This window comes from Mauremys mutica, chromosome 7 (assembly GCF_020497125.1).
Source record: "Mauremys mutica isolate MM-2020 ecotype Southern chromosome 7, ASM2049712v1, whole genome shotgun sequence".
Lineage (NCBI taxonomy): Eukaryota > Metazoa > Chordata > Testudines > Geoemydidae > Mauremys > Mauremys mutica.
Window position 1 is genome coordinate 9,098,233 of NC_059078.1, and position 18,271 is coordinate 9,116,503.

The window sequence follows — 18,271 nt, forward strand, 5'->3', positions numbered from 1 at the left end:
TATCGCCAAACCCACTCACAGGCAGAGTATCCTGTTGCACACTGAAAAATCCTAGTGGGAGAGTGCCAACTTGCCAGAAGTTAGGTTGGCTTTGTTCTGTCACCTTGCCATTAAAATTATGAGACTCTCTAGTTTGCATAGAGTGAACTGTTTGTTTTGAACATAACAAATTTTTCCCCCCCCTCCAAACATGACTAAGGGAAGATTGATGAGATATTGTTTTAGCAATCTCGGTCAAATTCTTCATTCTTCACTTGAGCAAAATTCCCACTGACTTCAACCATAGCATTTGGCTGTAAATTATTTGGCTCTAGGTATGTAAATCAGCAGAGTCAAAAGAATCTCAAGTGACAAACTGAGGCATCATCAATCCATTAATGATAATTCTTTTTAATTGACTAGACAAGAGCAGAGTTAGCAGTGTTTGAAGGAAACCTTGGTATTAGCACTATTGAAAAATGAGACCCAGGAAATTACTAAGCAATTTAACTCATTATTGAATGAAAGATTAGAAATCTTACTTCTTCTACTTTTTCTCTAATGTACTTAAACAAATAGAAGAGAGATGCAAACACAAATTAATAAAACACAAGCTAACTGTAGAGTTCTCCAATGTTTATTCAAACTATGATGGATTGTACATGCAGTGTAGGCTTCAGTGTGGTCTGGAGATCTTAGAGCACTCAGTAACTTTAAATGGGATCTGATGTTTGATGCTATGAAGCCTATAGAACAGTGTTTCATTAAAAGTAATTTCCTGAGTAATTTTTTTTTTAAATTGCAGTGTGTGTGTGTTTTGTTTAAAAAAAGACCCACCCCAGTTGAAATCCTGGCCCTAGCCATGTCTATTGGCATTTACCCAACTGACTGTCTTCATTGGGACCAGGTTTTTACCCCTCACCGGCAGCGTAGTCGAGGGCGAAGCTGGGTACGCTGTGTTTACCCACTTCTCATTTGGGGAATACAGAGTTTAGGTTAAGAGTTTACCCACTCTTTTTCTTTTAACCATTACACCAATGCCCCTCACCTCTTTTACCCTTGAAATCTAATTCCTTGTGCAAAGGAAGCTGAGAATAGCTAAATGAAGTTTGACAGGCGAAGTGAAATAAGACACAAGGCTCCATCTAGTGTATGAGAGTTAGACTTTGTTTTTAGTTCTTTTAGCAAAGTACAGAAAAATTCAAAACCAGCAGGGCCGCCTCTGTTTGTCAAACAAGATTAACTCTGGACATCGGTATGAAGCATCAGCTAGTATGTGCACAAGCATATATTAACAGAGTGGCTTTGGCTTATGGTGCTTACTCAGTAAGCATGAATTGTATACCATAGCACGTTTCATGTTCATTTTACATCAGTTCCACCTGTAAATAGTTCATAATAGCTTCCTTAATAAAACAAGCAAGTTCTAGTATGAGAGTTGGCACCAGGGTACCAAAGATACTAACTATGGGAACAAATAGAAGGCGGAATGAAGAGTAGCAAAGTCTTAACAGTAGGCAGAGTAAAGTCTAAAAAATGTAGACATATAGACCCTTTTCTGAAGTAAGTGTGTGTGTGTGTGTGTGTAAAAGCTACACTAGAGTAAAATGTGGTGGAATGGGATTCCTCCATTTTACTTGCGTCAATGTCATGGTGTGTGTTTTTTGTATTTTGCTATGCTAGGGGATGCTTGGTATTCAGGAGGAGGGTGGGGGAAGGAGTATACAAGGGGAGGAAATTGTGGATGTTATACATACCAGCATGAGAGAGAGACAGTAATCTGGCACTGTAAATGCTTTCTCAGGCAGCCAGGTGCATCCATTAGAAGCACCTCCTTGAGTAGTTATAGTCAATAACACCAGCTGATGACGACTGTGGTGGTATAGGAGCAGCTTCTCTATAAAGATGAACAATTTCTCTGATGTATTAGGCATGGACAGGCTGTTGAGCTTCAGGCATACGTGAATTTTTGTGCCAACTCATGTTTCTTTTTTTCTTGAACAAAGATTCATAAATTGTAAGGCCAAAAGGTACCACTGCTATGATGGCCTCTTCTGGCCTCCAGCATTTTTGTAGACAATTCAAGGAAATGTAATCTAATTAGGTTTAAATTCTTTGTCCCACCCACAGTATCCCATCCCAGTCATGTAATACAGGATACTGTTATGCAAACATGACTTTTCAGAAGCTCAGTGCCAAAGAGCAACTTGTGGTATTTGGTGACTGACATTCTCCAGGGTACAATCTGTGCTGTTGAACAGCTGTCCTCTCAATTCTTAACCTGGTACCTTTTACACTGCTTTGCTGTGACAGCAACCTCTCCTGGTCTGCTCACAGACAACCTTCAGCATGTAAATTATTGCGAGCTATACTGTGTGAGTGCTATGGCCAGCCATTCATGAATTACACCGCAGAGCAGAACCAGCAAATTTCCAGTCCCAGACTTTCTCCAAGAAACATACATACTGTTCTGCCCAGCCTTCTCCTGGACAACACAAGCACATACAAAGTCTGTCATTTTATTAATGGAAAATGATATGCACAGATCCTGTTATCTCAAATGGAGTTTCCCAAACACTTCAGTCCAAGCACACTATTTAGATAAAACAAGTTGAATTACAGAGAGATTTTTTTTTAAGCGATTCCAAGTAATGAGGCATAAAAGTCAGAATTGGTTACAAAGGAATAAAAAGGTAAAATGCAACTAATACCTAACTTAACAAGTGAAGTGAATTCAAAGCAAAAGTCTCACATGGCTCAGCAGTCTTACTGGCTGAACTCCTTTCAGACAGGATCCCTCCCTCAGTCGAAAGCTGTTTTTTTGCTCGTCAGGTGTCGTGGCTGCAGTGGGTAGAGAGAATGGGAGGAATAACTTGAGGCATCTGTTCCCCATTCTTTTATACTTTTTTCCTCTTCTTTGAGAGTCCTCTCCAACTGAAGTTCAGGAGACAAAGTCTGTGAGGACTTTTCCAAGATGTAAATTTCTCGTTCATACCATTTTTCCTGCCAAAGAATGGCCACTCAGCCAGGTGATGGTCCAAGATTTCATTGACACCTGGCTGTGGCATCAGTTTGCCTTTTGTCTCTGGTTTGTGGCCGGATGCTCTTCTAAACTTGGAACATGTCTCAGTAATGTCATACATGAGAATTTTGTAACTTTACATACAGCGTTGCCACACACATTTAACCAGGACAATAATGATCAGCAAATTGTGAGTTTTCAGATGATATCTCAAGGCACAGTTTGTACAAAATCATAGCCTTGAGAAAAGGATAGACATAGGGCTACAGACTGTCACAGTGACTATTTGCAGCATTAGTCCCATATTTATGTTCACTGAGAGAAGATGAGGGGATCCCAATTCTATCCCTTCCAGCTCTTTTTTTGTAAAGATATAGAGATGAGTGAAGATGAGATCAGGGTCTTGGATACCACAGTGATGGGCACAGATGACGTTTATCTTTCCTCTCAGAAGGAGAGGAGGTGATGGAGAAGCCATGGGGCCTTTCTGATCTCTTCATGGTAAAACTGGTGCCTGTGTTTGCACAGAAATGGAGGTGTTCCAAACCCCAGTTTGAGAGCCCTGCAGTTGTGTGACTGCTTCTGCAGGTAATGTGCCATGGTCCTGAGTGCTAAATAAACAAGATCTAAATATTTTAAACCAGTTAATCCTGAACTCTCACACCAAGGTTTTGTGATCAAGTCCTTTCAAGATTTATAGGTTATAAACTAAATCCCTGCCTTTGCCTTTTGTCACAGTAACTAAAGCAGACGTGAACTTCAGAGTCCAATGAAATGTTTTCTGGCTCTCATTTCTGTTTACATGATTCAGGAGTTGGCAACCTTTCCTCAGCAAATATATCCCTAACTCTGAATAGAAATAGTCATTCAAGGGTTATACTGTCAGCAACCAGAGAGGAGTAAGTGTCTAGCAAATACATTTGGTCAATTTGGTTGCTTTTTAAAAATGTCAGTAGGTGCATGCACTTTGAAGAAGGTTAAGGAGAGATGTTCCTGCTCCATATCTGCTTCACCCTGTGCAGGCCTGAGCAAGATGTTAAGAAAAGACTGAAATCTGAGGTCTTTACATTTTGCTAAAACTCGATGAAACTGAATCAGTACTATGGCAAAACTGTTAAGTGCAGTATTTTTTTTGCTTGAAATCAAGCCTGTTTTTGAGCTGAAACAGGAATATTTTTAAAATGTATTTTTTGTAATGATCAGTTTTTGCTCTTCACTCTGTTCTAAAGATCATGCGTTCTAATATGTAAACTCACTTTTCACACATGCTCTGAAACTGATCCATTTGTTTTGTTCTGCAGGAGTCCCAGAATGAAACCGGGCAATTATTTACATGCAACCTTATTTCTGCTATATCGATGAGTGAGTGTTCATTGTATTGACTCCAGGGTATCCATTCATAAACATTTATCTTCTTGGTGTTTACCAGAAACATAATGCAGAAACCTTGCTTTCATACATTTATTTAAAATGTGATGTGGCTTAATTAATTAAATGAAATATCTGGCTTAAAAGATAATTTAGAACATAAGAATGGCCACGCTGGGTCAGACCAAAGGTCTGTCTAGCCCAATATCCTGTTTTCTGACAATGGCCAATGCCAGGTGCTTCAGAGGGAATGAACAGAACAGGTCATCATCAAGTGATCCATCCCCTGTCACCCATTCCCAGCTTCTGGCAAGTAGAGATTAGGGACACCATCCTTGTCAAACCTGGCTAATAGTCCTTGATGCACCTATCCTCCATCAACATACCTAGTTCTTTTTTGAACCCTGTGGTACTGGTAGTCTTGGCCTTCATAACATCCTCTGGCATTTTTTTTTTAATTGGATGCAGTGGTCTGCAGCGTTAATCTTTTTTTTTTCCCCCCTTATGTGCATGTGACTAGACAAATTCAGACTAGAAGTAAAGAGCAGAGTTTTAAATTAGGATAATTAAATATTATCTAGGGTTGTGGTGGGTTCTCTGTTACTTGTAGCCTTTAAATCAAGACAAGTATCAGAGGGGTAGCCGTGTTAGTCTGGTTCTGTAGAAGCAGCAAAGAATCCTGTGGCACCTTATAGACTAACAGACGTTTTGCAGCATGAGCTTTCGTGGGTGAATACCCACTTCTTTGGATGCAAGACTTCTTCTTCTTGCATCCGAAGAAGTGGGTATTCACCCACGAAAGCTCATGCTGCAAAATGTCTGTTAGTCTATAAGGTGCCACAGGATTCTTTGCTGCTAAATCAAGACAGGATGGCTTTCTAAAATATATGCCATAGTTCAAACAGAAACTATGGGCTTGATGCAGAAATTATTGGGTGAGGGTTTTTTGAGTTGTCTTTATGCAAGAAGTCATCTCATCATCAGAGTAGATAATCATAATGGTCCCTTCTGGCCTTGAGGGATATGATTTATATGTTAGCATGGTGTTAGGCAACATGGCTACTTGTATACTTTACATGTATTTCTCTAAATGCACAGTCTTCTGCTAACACAAGGGATCCAATCAAACTTCCACTGAAGTATATGAGAGCCTCTCCACTGATCTCAATGGTTAAAGCTAATTCTCAAAATCTACTTGTTTTTGCTTGCTGTCTGCCAATGCCCTCTGCTCTAGGGTAGTTTCCTCCTTTTTCACTTCCTTATTGCCTCTGTAGAAAAAGAATCAGAATTTCCAATTTCAGACTTCTTAGCTTTATTGATTAACAGTTGTCTTCCTTTCATTGCTCTTTTCCCCTGTAAAGCACCATGTAAGTTTATGGTGTGGCCTAAATAAATAATTGGCATTATCTGCCCCCAAGACCCCTTAGCTAACTTTTGGGGTTTTACAATCACATTTCTGAATTTTTAAAAAAATGTGTTTTCTCTTCCTTGTTGCTGTGCGAAAGACGCACACAAATGGGATACAAATTGACTATAGGAGAAACAGTAAAGCTGATTAAACAAATGGCTGCAAAATACTTAAAGCAAGTGAAAAGCGTCATGAAGGTTTTCCTTCAGTCTCCTCCAGTTTATAGCAATCTAACCTGTAGGAAGAATGATAGCTCAGTGGTTTGAGCATTGGCCTGCTAAACTCAGGGTTGTGAGTTCAATCCTTGAGGGGGCCACTTAGGGATCTGGGGCAAAAATTGGTCCTGCTAGTGAAGGCAGGGGGCTGGACTCAAGGAACAATGATAAGTTAAAGGGAAAAAGTTGCACACTCAAGTTACATTTAAGTTGATAATGTCCCATTTACTGACACCTGGAGACGAGTAAACACTCCAGAGACCTTGACCTGATTGTGTGTTACCACTGGGGTCTCTTTTTTCCTTTTCTGGTGACATAAAGTAATGGTTAAAGGAAGCAGATCTCCCAAAGGAATATCCCCAAAGAAGGAGTACTCCCCAGCTGGCATAGAGCTGGCCAAACAATATACTCAACGCTCTCATGGTCCCCTTACAACCTTGACCTGTTGTACAAGGAGAAGGAGGGGTGTGTGGCCAGTTAGCATTTCATGGCTGCCCACAGGTGCAAGCAGACTATTGGCAGTCCAAGGTAAATGAGAGTAGTGTGCAGCTGCTGCAATCTCCACCGGGCGCTGAAGTATGCCCACAACGGCATCATGGCAAACCACGTTTGCTGCGCATTCCCCTCCCCTGCACTCTTGCAATGGGCATAGGAATGGAAGGACTCAGATAGAGGGCTTCAGAATTAACTGAGTGGCCAACCCCAAGGCTTCAGAAGCAATGAGTCAGGCCCCCCAAATCATGAGCGGCTTAAAAATATTTTAAAAAATAATTCGAGGTTACTTTTGTTTGCTTTCTGATTTTAGTTTTTAATCTTGTTGTTAAGCTTTTCTTGGCAGCCAAGAGGGCTAGAAACTTCTTGTTCTTCCCTCCCCACCTCCCCTTTTTTCTTGGTGACCTGCTTGCATAATCGCTTGCCTTCAGGAAGTGGGACTTTAAGATACATACCAAATATCATGGCTAGAGTTGGCAATGCTGAGTTTGTATGTTGTATAATAAGGATCACTTTGATCTTAGAATTGTCTCTGCAACATGCAGAGGCTTGTTTTCTCCATGTATGTAACCTGTACTGCTGTTAATAAGGTGCACACATGATGGGAAAGTAGATCTAAAAGTACCGGAGCACAGAATTTGCATTGTGATTTTTCATTATTGTGGTTGTTTGTGGTTCTTTAATCAAGTCTTACGTAAGTATTTCCTTTTCTCACTTTTAAAAGTCCTGTTTGTTCAACACAACTGAACCAGGATGTCATGTGTGTAAAGAGATGAGATTTAGGGAACCTTTGAGTTCTTTAGAAATTATTATCAAACACCGTTGTAACAAGTTAAGTCAGTAAACACAGAATCCAGGATGAACAGAGGAATTTAGTTCCTGAATTACTACACCACTGTAATAGGTTTCAGAGTAGCAGCCGTGTTAGTTAAACTGTCTGTACTGGGCTATCTTGATTATCACTTCAAAAGTTTTTTTTCCTTACTTAATTGGCCTCTCAGAGTTGGTAAGACAACTCCCACCTTTTCATGCTCTCTGTATGTGTATATCTATCTCCTCAATATATGTTCCATTCTATGCATCCGAAGAAGTGGGCTGTAGCCCACGAAAGCTTATGCTCAAATAAATTTGTTAGTCTCTAAGGTGCCACAAGTACTCCTGTTCTTTTTACACCACTGTAAACTCCCCCCCCCCCCTTGGAGAGGTTCTGATAAATGACAAATAAGTGCAGAAACTGAGAACACTCAACTTGAGTTATTCCTGTTTTTGTTCAGTGGGGCTGCTCACACGAGTGAGTTTACAGGTCCCAAGAGTCAAGCGATAATTAACATAACTCATTTATTCTTTTAACTAAATGACATGAGGTCAGATTTTTAGGGCCAACCAGTTGTAAAGCTGTAGTGTAGTGAAATTAACAAACGTTTTGTCTACCTCATTGGCGACAGTATTATCTTTCTATTTGTTTGGCTAGATAAAGAAGGTAAATTTTACATTACAAAGCTCCTAAACTGTAGAGATTATCAGGGTGGTGTTATCTGCTGGCTGCTCCATTTTACCACCTTTAGCTTTTATTGTAGCGTGTAGTCTGTTTATTGCAAACATATTTTTTATCAGTAAGTACTGATAACAGGAAAGTAGTGTCTGAATTGCTTGAAAAAGTCTTTAACAAGGTGACTAATAAGACTTTCAAGTGAAAGGCAAATCTTTAAAGCTAGCTCATAGAAGATACCTGTGAAAGAAAAGCATAAGTTTGTTCTCATGGTGCATGGCTTTGAAAGTTTATTGGAGAATATTAACTAAAGTCCGCTACATTTTAAAATTATTTTTTGACACCTTGCAATTGCTGGAAAGCTGGAAGTCAGCCTTACCTAACAGTTTTTCTCTCTTCTGTTTGGGGATTCTGCCTCTGTCTTTCAAACACAGCTAAAATAGGTTCTGTAACAGTGCTAATGGAGTCAACTAATGACATCCGTATAGCTTTGACTACAGTGTTTGTTACAGCTAATATCCTTATCACCAGGAGGACCTGGTTTCCTTTTCTTAAACTTGGAAGGTGAAAATGGTTTACACTTTAAAGAAAATATATATTTAAAGGCCCTGTCTTCCCACACACAGGCTGCATTTGCCTAAGGAGCAGTAAATTCCAAGCTTTCACACACAATGTTTCAATACGTTGTTCTACCGGATAACAGAGTTTGTCCCATGTTGGAAGCAAGAAGGGGTTCATCTCCCAGAAGCCAGCAGAAATAGAGGTCACTTACTGTTGCAGTCCCGCCTGGGCCCCTCTGGTCTCCTGAGGAGCTCAGTTTCTGTGAAAGTCCTGGTTGCTAAGGGATCCTTTGCTAGCCGGTGCTCTCCAACTGCAGAGTAAGTGAGCATTAGAGCTTGTGTGACCAGGCCATTAATTTGTGAAGGGGATAGCTGCTTTCGGTAGCATCTTTTATCTCTCTCTCCCCTCCTGCCCCCAATATCTGGCTAAAGTTTCCTTAAGTCAGTGGGCCTACGAGCAGTATAGTGACTTGTGTGTAGGTGTTTATGGGATTGGGCCCTAATGCTACAAACCATGCTTTATTTCTTCAAATCATGGCACAGCATGTGTATCTACTGTTCTGGGATGATCTGATCAAATACTTCATGTGCAGTAGCTTAACATGTTGTTGGTAAGAAATAAGTATATCGCACCTTGTGGAACCCTGATTCTGAATTTCTTCCCATTCACTTTTAAATGAGGCTTTTCATTTTACTGTGACAAGCAGCTCTTTCCCCCAGGTAGGTGCTGGATTAAACAGGTCTGTTGATGCACACAGACGCTAGGGCACCATTCTGGCACAGAACTCTGCTTGGATTGGAGTTGCCAGGGTCTTATCTGGAGCCACCCCTAGTGACATATCCACTGCCAGAACTTAGTTTGACTTTCACTCTTCTCCAAGGGCTTGCAGAACACCTTAAAGAGGTGGAGAGGGGGGGAAGATGGAAGCTCTTAGAGTTCAGATGTTCATGCCATGCTCCTTTGAAAGCTTCTATCTGTAAGTGAGACTTTATTTCAGAAACAGCGCTCTGAACAAACTGATTGTGATGGAGGTTTTGTTCTGAGAGTTAAAAATACTGTGCTTGTTAACTTGTCCTCGTCACCTCGCTTGAAGCTACAACAGCTGTGTCTGACTGGCTAAGACAGAGATAGCAACTTTCGGTAGGGGGAACCTAGAAATGCTTTAATTTGTTTTTAACGACTTTTGAAATTGTTAAACAAAACATGGTGGTTGGGCTAAAGAAGGGTTTGATATAGGATATAAATGTATTGTGTGGGTTGGGATAACATGATTAGTTGTGTTTCTGATTTATTATACTGACACTCATTTCTTAATGCAGCTGAACAGGCAAATGTATGGCAAATTTTCCTTTCTTGAAAATCTTGGTTTTATCTCTTTTTGTTTACTGACATCTCCTGGTTAAACTGAAGTATATAACAGAGATCAATATTAAATGATTTTATAGTGATTGTTTTTAACCAGTATATTTGAAAGTCTCCTTTATGTATTTTGAACTTATAATTATCCTCTGAGCTTTTAACATACAAACTGTAAAATCCTTTATTACTGTGACCTTTGCAACGTCTAGATATTGCCTCTTTACATTTACCCTGCTTAGAGATGTGGTGATAAAGCTTTCTAAACAATACTGAAAGCTGTGTCCCCAAGTGAATAGGCATTCAAGCAAATCAACTTATGGCATTTTATTAAGTCAAGACTCATGCAAAAGCCACTGCCAGAGCTTAATAATTATTTACTGAATGCGCTCAGGTCATGAGAGAGGTTTTCATTAAGATGGAAAAGCATTATGTTCAGCAGCTTGTGAAGGTGTGTTTTAAAGGCTGGTAGAAAAAAATGGAAAAATACTAAATAGTACACAACTATTTAATAGGATTTTTAATTAAAAAATATCCATACTTTACTGGATAAATCCATCTGTTGTTTCAACAATTAATTGCTTATTTGTGAGACTTTTTTTGTCCCTTTATAAAAACTCATTTTGATTCACCTGCAGATTTTTTTTCCCCTCCCTGAACTGGCTTTTTGAAAGATTCTTTAGTCCTGCACCTGCTGACAAAACACCCAGGTGCACCCACTGTAGAACACACCAGTTTTGCTGCATACTGTACTGAGAGTACGTCCAACTGTTTGATGGACTTTAAATGGTGTAGTTGGAGGAGAGCAGCTCAGAGCAAGTGTAGTTTGAGATGAACACAGAAAACATTGTGGGGGGGGGATGGGGAGGAGGGGGCAAAGGGGTAGGGAGGAGGATGTGTTCTTGTCAGCAGCGAAGCAAGGGCAATAGCAAGCAGGCTATCTCATGAACACATCATTTTCAAATGTGGAAAATGTCAGTTTCCTGCATCAAAGCAGCAGGAAATGTATGGTGTGAGGACCTATATCATCCATTTATAAGAGTAATTTTATCAGTTTTACTGCCCTGTCCTTGGCAGGAAAGGACGTAGCAGCGTGCCAAGACTTTTTTTTTTTTTTTTTTTTTTCCACATTGGTACTTTAAGCCATGGCAGCCAATAGAATTGCGGAGTGAAGTGTCACTATAACCCACAATCAATTATTAAGTTTTAGGAATGAAGTCCAAAGTGCTACGGGGAAACCTGTAGTAATTTGTTATGTACAAAATCACTCTCCTAACTCGATCTTTTCTCCCTTATTATAACTTTTATAATGTGCTTCCTTATCTTTTTTCCATGGGATAGCCTTCAGTACAGTGAATAGCAAAATCCACTGGCATTTAAGAAGCAATGAGAAGTTTCACTGTTATCAATAGAGAAGGGAATGGTGTGTGTGTGTGTGTGTGTGTGTGTGTGAAGGGGCGTTGATACGAGTGTAGGTTAAGTCATGCAAAGTTGGTCTGAAATCTTAATTCTGGATTTTTTTCCTCTGTGTAGAGAGACTGAAACCTGAATCAATACAAATTAATTTGTGGTGCTGAAGTTTTTAATTAATCAAAAACAGAAATATCACAGCCACATGAGTGGGAAATGTTTTATCAGTTCTCTTCTGATAACACCTTGGCTCAAACAAAATAAAACAAAAATTTCCAGTTTAAAATGAATGTTTTAAATTGAGATCAAGGTAGAAATAACAATGTGAATATCCACTTATGTTCTGTACCGACTAGGAACACAAGCCACTCTCTGTACAAGTCAGTGTGGACTGGCTAAATGGAAGACCTTGAACGCAAGTTTTTCTAATTGTGCATTCTCTCTCACCTCTGGGCCTCATAAGGACACACATCTCAGTAGATTTCTTGGAATGTTTAATCTTTGTGCTTGGCCATCTTCTGGTGCTTCTGTTGGCTTGATATTTTTGTACACTAAAAGTTTTGGCTAGGCTGATCTCTTAACTAAACCTTTAAGGCTGGACTGCTTTAAGTCATCACAGGAACATAGGGTGGCAAGTGGCCTCACTTTTTGTGAGTGCTATCACTCCACTTAAATAGTTGAGCTTTAGTAAGTTTTTTCTCAGATACTTGGGGCTCTTGAAAGCCCTATCATCATTGTTCAGGCTTATAAAGGAGTAGTAACTTCCTGGTAAGCAAGGTTTATCGGAGCTTTATCCCCAAATGGCCTAATGGTAAGTCTAGTAACCTGAACTGTTGCCCTCTGCAGTCGTCTTCTCCCTTGGTAGAGTAATGTGGCAGGGATCACGTTTTAGCCTTTTTAATACCTTCATTGAAAGCTCTACCCCTTCTTTTACCCAGAAGAGTGTGGAGTAACACTTCAGGATGGAAATATACTAATCTGCTCATTTCGTGGCCTTGTCATTGCCTCTTTTCTACGTAGATCTCTTAAGGTTCATATGTCTTTGTTTCTATCAATCAGTTGCTTATTTGAAGTACTGTGGACCTCTGGAAGCTCAAGAGCTAGCCTCAAATTAGCCAGCCAGTCTGGAGCTATTTACAGAACAGAGTATTGTGCAGAATAATGATTTTATCCTCTGCATTCCAAACACATCCATTTCTTGGACACTATAGCAAGAATAGGTTGTTTTCTAATTCCTTGGTTTAGAACATCTTGAGCCATGTTGATCCGAACTTTAAATAGGAAGGGATATTGTAAATTTCATCCTTGCAGGGACTAGGGGGAGCCCTTCCAAAACTTATGCACTCTAGCTCTTTTGACACACAACCTGCTGCTTGCTTTGCTTTGAGTTCAATTACAAACTCTATACCTGTTTGCCTAGTGGTTCAAGAAAATTAGTGGACCTGTTTTGAGCTCTGAACCGTCCTAAATTGATATTGTGTGGGTGGGTTCCACCCAAACAACCTACCATTTCAACCCGGAAAAGGGGAAAAACTTGGTGCTGTATGGGGGAGGGCAAATCCAGAGCTAAATATAAGTATTAGTGTGTGAAACAAGTATGAGGGGACAAATGACAGCGTTCCTTTGAATTTAAACCACTGCGTTTCATACAACTCTGTTTCAGAATGTTCAAAGGCTCAGCAAAACAAATGAGAAAAGGAACAGTGAAGAAAGAGTTTGGGCGTGTCACTTTTTTCTCACTAGTCAAAAATTGTGGGACAACCTGGAAAACAAAGGCGTGTTACCTTAATTTATCACTTTTACCACATTCACTAGATAAAAATAAAGATTGTTTAGAGACGTTAGTTGATTACTCCCATTTTCCACAAGTCATCCAGAGGTGATGGCTGCAGCTTGGATCTCCTACCTATATTGTCAAAATTGTTGAATGGCTGTTACATCTGTGAAGGACATCCTTGCATTTCTTGACCGTGTCTTCGGGAATTATATATATATGGATTGCCATGTAGATGCTTTGGGTTATCGGTTGTGTGCCACTCTAGGCAAAAGACATAGGAGGTTTTATTTCCCATCAACACGGAATACTAACTGAAAATGAGGACCTTATTTTTCAAGAGCTTAGACTGAGTTGTTTGTATTTCTGTAGCACCGAGGAGCCCTAGTCATGGACCAGGATCCCATTGTGCTAAGTGCTGTACAAATGCAAAACAATAAGAATGTCAGTCCATATTTCTCTTAAACATAATTACTGTGGGTGTTCAGAAAAAGCTTTAGATAGACGAGACATGGTTGAGTAATTTAGGTTTCTAACAATAGTTTTTTAAATCTAAGGTCTACAGGAATATTTTCATAACTCTTTATTAGAAATTTCTTTGGAAATGTTTTACACAAAAGAATCCAACCTAAATTAGCCTTTGCAACCAAGACCATTCAAAATCCTGTTGGCACTTAAGAAGCTGCAAGCCAAATTGACTGACTAGAAACTGTCTAGTCTATTTTTTTGTGTGTGTTTGATATAAAGACCTAACCCAACTGCATAAATAGTTAAAGATAAATTAGGTTCTGAAAATGTTTGGTTTTAATAATCTGATGTTAGTAACATGGTAAAGGAATTTGGGTTTTTAGAATAATGTAAAAAAAAAAACCTGCCAGTGTCCTTTTTTGATACAATATTACCCATAATGTAGATGGTCAACGTGTACAGTCATTCAAATCTTCCAGCCATCCATACAGACAGAAAACACAGATTGGATTGTAGTCATTAAACTGTAATCAGTAATTTCTCTGGGCCTCAAAATAGCAAATAAGTCAGGCAGTTTATGGTTCATCAAAGTAGCTCATAAATGTATTTGTTGTACAAACCTAACTACTTGTGTTCCATGCTGAAGTACACTTGTTAGAATATTGATAACCAATTTAATGATTTGTCAATTTAAAAGATGGGTCTGTTGGTCAGTTTCAGTAGGTGGAATTTAATGACATCACCTCCTGCATTTGTAGAAAGATCCTAAATATCATGGTTTATCAAAATAGCATTAACTTTGTCACAGAGCTTTCCTACTGCAGAGTTAAACAATTCATTAGTTACACAAGAGTGTACAAGGGGTTAGTCCTCATGCCTTTGGATGAGCAGCATAGAGGCCACTAAACGTATTATGCACCTCCCGGATGTTCTGTCCTGAGCCAAATCTGGTATACTACCGGGAAGGATGTCTGTGAGGGACCGGTGTCTGACATCCACCCATCGTGTCGTGTGTGTGTGTGTGTGTGTGTGAAGGGGGGCGGGGCAGGGGGGGTTGGGGTCTGGGTTGTTGGCCATCCTGCTTTTACTGAGTCAGAGTCAAAGATGATTCTCATAAGAAGCTGGTGGGCATTCAGAGCAGATGACCATACCACCTATTGTAATAATTAAATTGTGAGCTTATCTGTATTAAAAAAAAAAAAGTGTGAAAGTTCATAAAAATCTCCTAATAACCTATAATTACAAATATTGGTTGGGAAAAGGTAGACCACTTGAATTAGTGTGAATCAATACCTGGGCATGGTGTTAGGGACTCTGCTGTCAGAAGTGCAGTCTGGGTGAGATTTAAAACTGAGGTTCCAAACCTTGTGTGGTTAACAATCCCATTACCCCCCACCCCCAAAAAAAGAGTCCTTGTGGCACATTTGGGGACTAACAAATTTATTTGGGCATAAGCTAGTCTCTAAGGCCTGGGCTACACTAGCAGGGGGTGGAGGGTGGGTTTCAAACTAATATACACAACATAGCTGAAGTTGAAGTATCTTAGTTCGACTTACCTGGCCGTCCTCACACGGTGGCGAGTCAACTGCCGCAGCTCCCCCGTTGACTCCGCTTACTCCTCCTGCCGAGGTGGAGTCCAGGCATCGATTTGCAGATCAATTTATCGCGTCCAGACGAGACGCGATAAATCGATCCCCAATACAACCAGCAGGTAGTATAGATGTACCCTAAGGTACCACAAGGACTCCTCGTTTTTTGGTTAAAACAGACTTAACATGGCTACCACTGAAACCCATCCCATTACACACACTCTTCACAAGAATAAGGGGGTCTCCCCAGTGTCTTGGCTAGCTGACCTTCTGGGGTAGACCCAGTTTGGGGGGTGACAGGGTGGGAGATGTGGCTCATTATGGTGAAGTGTGTATCAAGAAGAGACGGTTGTAAGGTTCCTGGTCAGTGGCAGTGGCTATTCCCGCCACTTGAGATTTCCAAAGAGGCCCTAGCTTGTGAATTTCCTTGACGGGGGGGATTGTCAAGGTTCCTTCCCCACTCTGAACTCTAGGATACAGATGTGGGGACCCGCATGAAAGCCCCCTAAGCTTATTCCTACCAGTTTAGGTTAAAACCTGGTACTCTGCCACCACCAAGTGCTTTAGCAAGAAACAGGGAAAGGACCACTTGGAGTTCCTCTTCCCCCCCCCCCCCCCAAAAAAAAACAGGAGTACTTGTGGCACCTTAAAGACTAACAAATTTATTGTAGCATGAGCTTTCGTGAGCTAAAGCTCACTTCTTCGGATGCATAGAATGGAACACACAGACAGGAGATATTTATACATACAGAGAACATGAAAAGGTGGAAGTATGCATACCAACAGGCAGAGTCTAATCAATTGAGATGAGCTATCGTTAGCAGGAGGAAAAAAAAAAAACTTTTTGAAGTGATAATTAAGATGGCCCATAGAAGGTGTGAGGAGAACTTAACATAGGGAAATAGATTCAATTGGTGTAATGACCCAACCATTCCCAGTCTTTATTTAGACCACAGTTAATGGTATCTAGTTTGCATATTAATTCAAGTTCAGCAGTCTCTCTTTGGAGTCTGTTTTTGAAGTTTTTTTGTTGCAAAATTCCCCCAAAATATCCCCCCAAGCCTTTACACCCCTTTTCCTGGGTAGGCTTAAGAAATATCCCCCCAAGGCCCTACATCCCTTTCCCTGGGAAGGCTTGGTAATCCCCTCACCAATTAGTCCTGGTGAACACAGATCCAAACCCTTGGATCTTAAAACACTGAAAAATCAATCCAGTTCTTAAAAGAAGAATTTTATTAAAAGAAAAGGTAAACTGCATCTCTGTAAAATCAGGATGGAAAATAACTTTACAGGGTAATCAGATTCAGAGAGCCCAGAGGAACTCCCTCTAGCCTTAGGTTCAAAATTACAGCAAACAGAGGTAAACCCTCTAGCAAAAAGGAATATTTACAAGTTGAGAAAACAAAGATAAAACTAACACCCTTGCCTGGCTGTTACTTACAAGTTTGAAATATGAGAGACTTGTGCAGAAAGATTTGGAGAACATGGGTTGATATCCGGTCCCTCTTAGCCCCAAGAGCGAACACCCCCAAAAACAAAGAACACACAAACAAAAGCCCCCCCCCCCCTTTTGAAAGTATCTTGTCCCCTTATTGGTCCTTTGGTTCAGGTGTCAGCCAGGTTACCTGAGCTTCTTAACCCTTTATAGGTAAAAGGATGTTGGTGCCTCTGGCCAGGAGGGATTTTATAGTATTGTCTCCAGGAGGGTTGTTACCATTCCCTTTCTAGTTATGACACGAGGATGCTGACCTTTTGGCAGGGAATGTACAACCTTTGAATTCAGTCCACATTGAGTTTCACTCAATCCAGTCTCGTCCAGGTCTCTAGTTTGGGCAGCTGGGTCTGATGGAAGAAGACCTAGGACTGGACAGTCCATCCCACAGAGGACACGGCAGCCCAAACATTCTTGTTACGGCCTCATGCATCATGTTGTACAAAAAAAGCGACTGAACCTAACCCACTAATAGCGAGCACTCAGGGAAGGGTAGCAGGAGGATCCAATGCATTTATTAAAAATCATTTGCCACTTGCCTGACAGCCTTCCCGCTCATGTAGGGGAACTCCCTGTTGGAGAAGGAACAGCAGCACTTTAGGAAAGGGCCAACTTTGCCTCTTTGTGCTGATTAAGAAAAGGGGGCAAATGAGAATGTCATCGGTCACTTTTTTAAAAGCACCTCTTCCCCTTCTTCCTTGCACATGACCGGCTAGAGGGCACCAAGGCCACCCCTGTGCCATAAAGACAAGGGGCAGCTGTGCTTAGTGTGTGGACAGATGGAGCAGCCCCTACCAGCTGCGTCTATCGCTGACCCCTCCTCCTTGCAGAAGATGTAGTCTTTTCCCTTCACGGGCTCCCCATCACCTGTATGACAGCAGAAAATCAATGAAGTTTTCCTTGACCCCTGGAGCCCTGAAGGCTGAGGAGGTAATTGTAATGCAAGTACTTCGCTCTTTTGCAGGACAGAGGCTGCTGCCAGAGCTTCTAGTCTGAAGACTCTAGGCTTGACCAGTTTTAGTACCTTTATGTGAGTACGTAGCTGTCAGTAGAACAAGTGTGAGGAGAGTAAGTTTGTGCACCCCCCCCTCCCCAAAGTGTATCTTGTTTTACTAAAGAAGGTAGTAGATCCAATATGGAATATTTTTCTCATACAAGTTTAATTTGGGCCAAGTTACTCAACTGGAAAAGCAGGTCAGAGCAGAAAGTTCCTCAACTTCAGAGCTTCCATTCCAGTGTGAGCGCTATGGTGTGTGCTACGAACAGAATCCTGTCAGTTTTAGGAGTAACTGAACTATATTGGCTACCTCCCTTATGTAACCAGTTCGTGCATGAATAAAAACTGAGCTACACATCTGCTTAGCTCACTAAATTCTTTTGCTGCTAAATAATTTGTTTCTGACTTCTTCCGAGTATTAAGGATGAACAGAACATTCTGTAATCTCAGGAGCTTGTTCTTCCCCTCTCATCTGGCCCCCCAAATCTGATGTTTTGGATGTGAAAAAGATCAGGCTCCTTTTGTTTTCCCTTTATGGCATTTGTGTTAGGAGTATACTCTCAGATCTTCTATTGCCAAGTCCGTCACACACAAAACAATGTCTTTCCAGTAGCCCAGAACGTTGAAGAGACCTATAAGATCAATAGACTT

General features: G+C 40.7%; 1 protein-coding gene across 8 annotated transcripts in view; it reads left to right on the top strand.

Annotated features, from left to right (window-relative positions):
- The window catches only part of MITF (melanocyte inducing transcription factor), a 163,128-nt gene that overhangs the window by 80,442 nt on the left and 64,415 nt on the right, over window positions 1–18,271 (top strand). For 2 of the 8 annotated variants that reach the window (XM_045024999.1, XM_045025000.1), the window contains exon 1: window positions 9,423–9,510. The exons of the other annotated variants lie outside the window; for them this stretch is intronic. In XM_045024999.1, coding sequence (XP_044880934.1) covers window positions 9,455–9,510 — 56 coding nt within the window. In that variant the 5' untranslated portion in view covers window positions 9,423–9,454. Of the gene's footprint in view, window positions 1–9,422; window positions 9,511–18,271 lie in introns of those variants that run through there. 8 annotated transcript variants of the gene reach the window in all.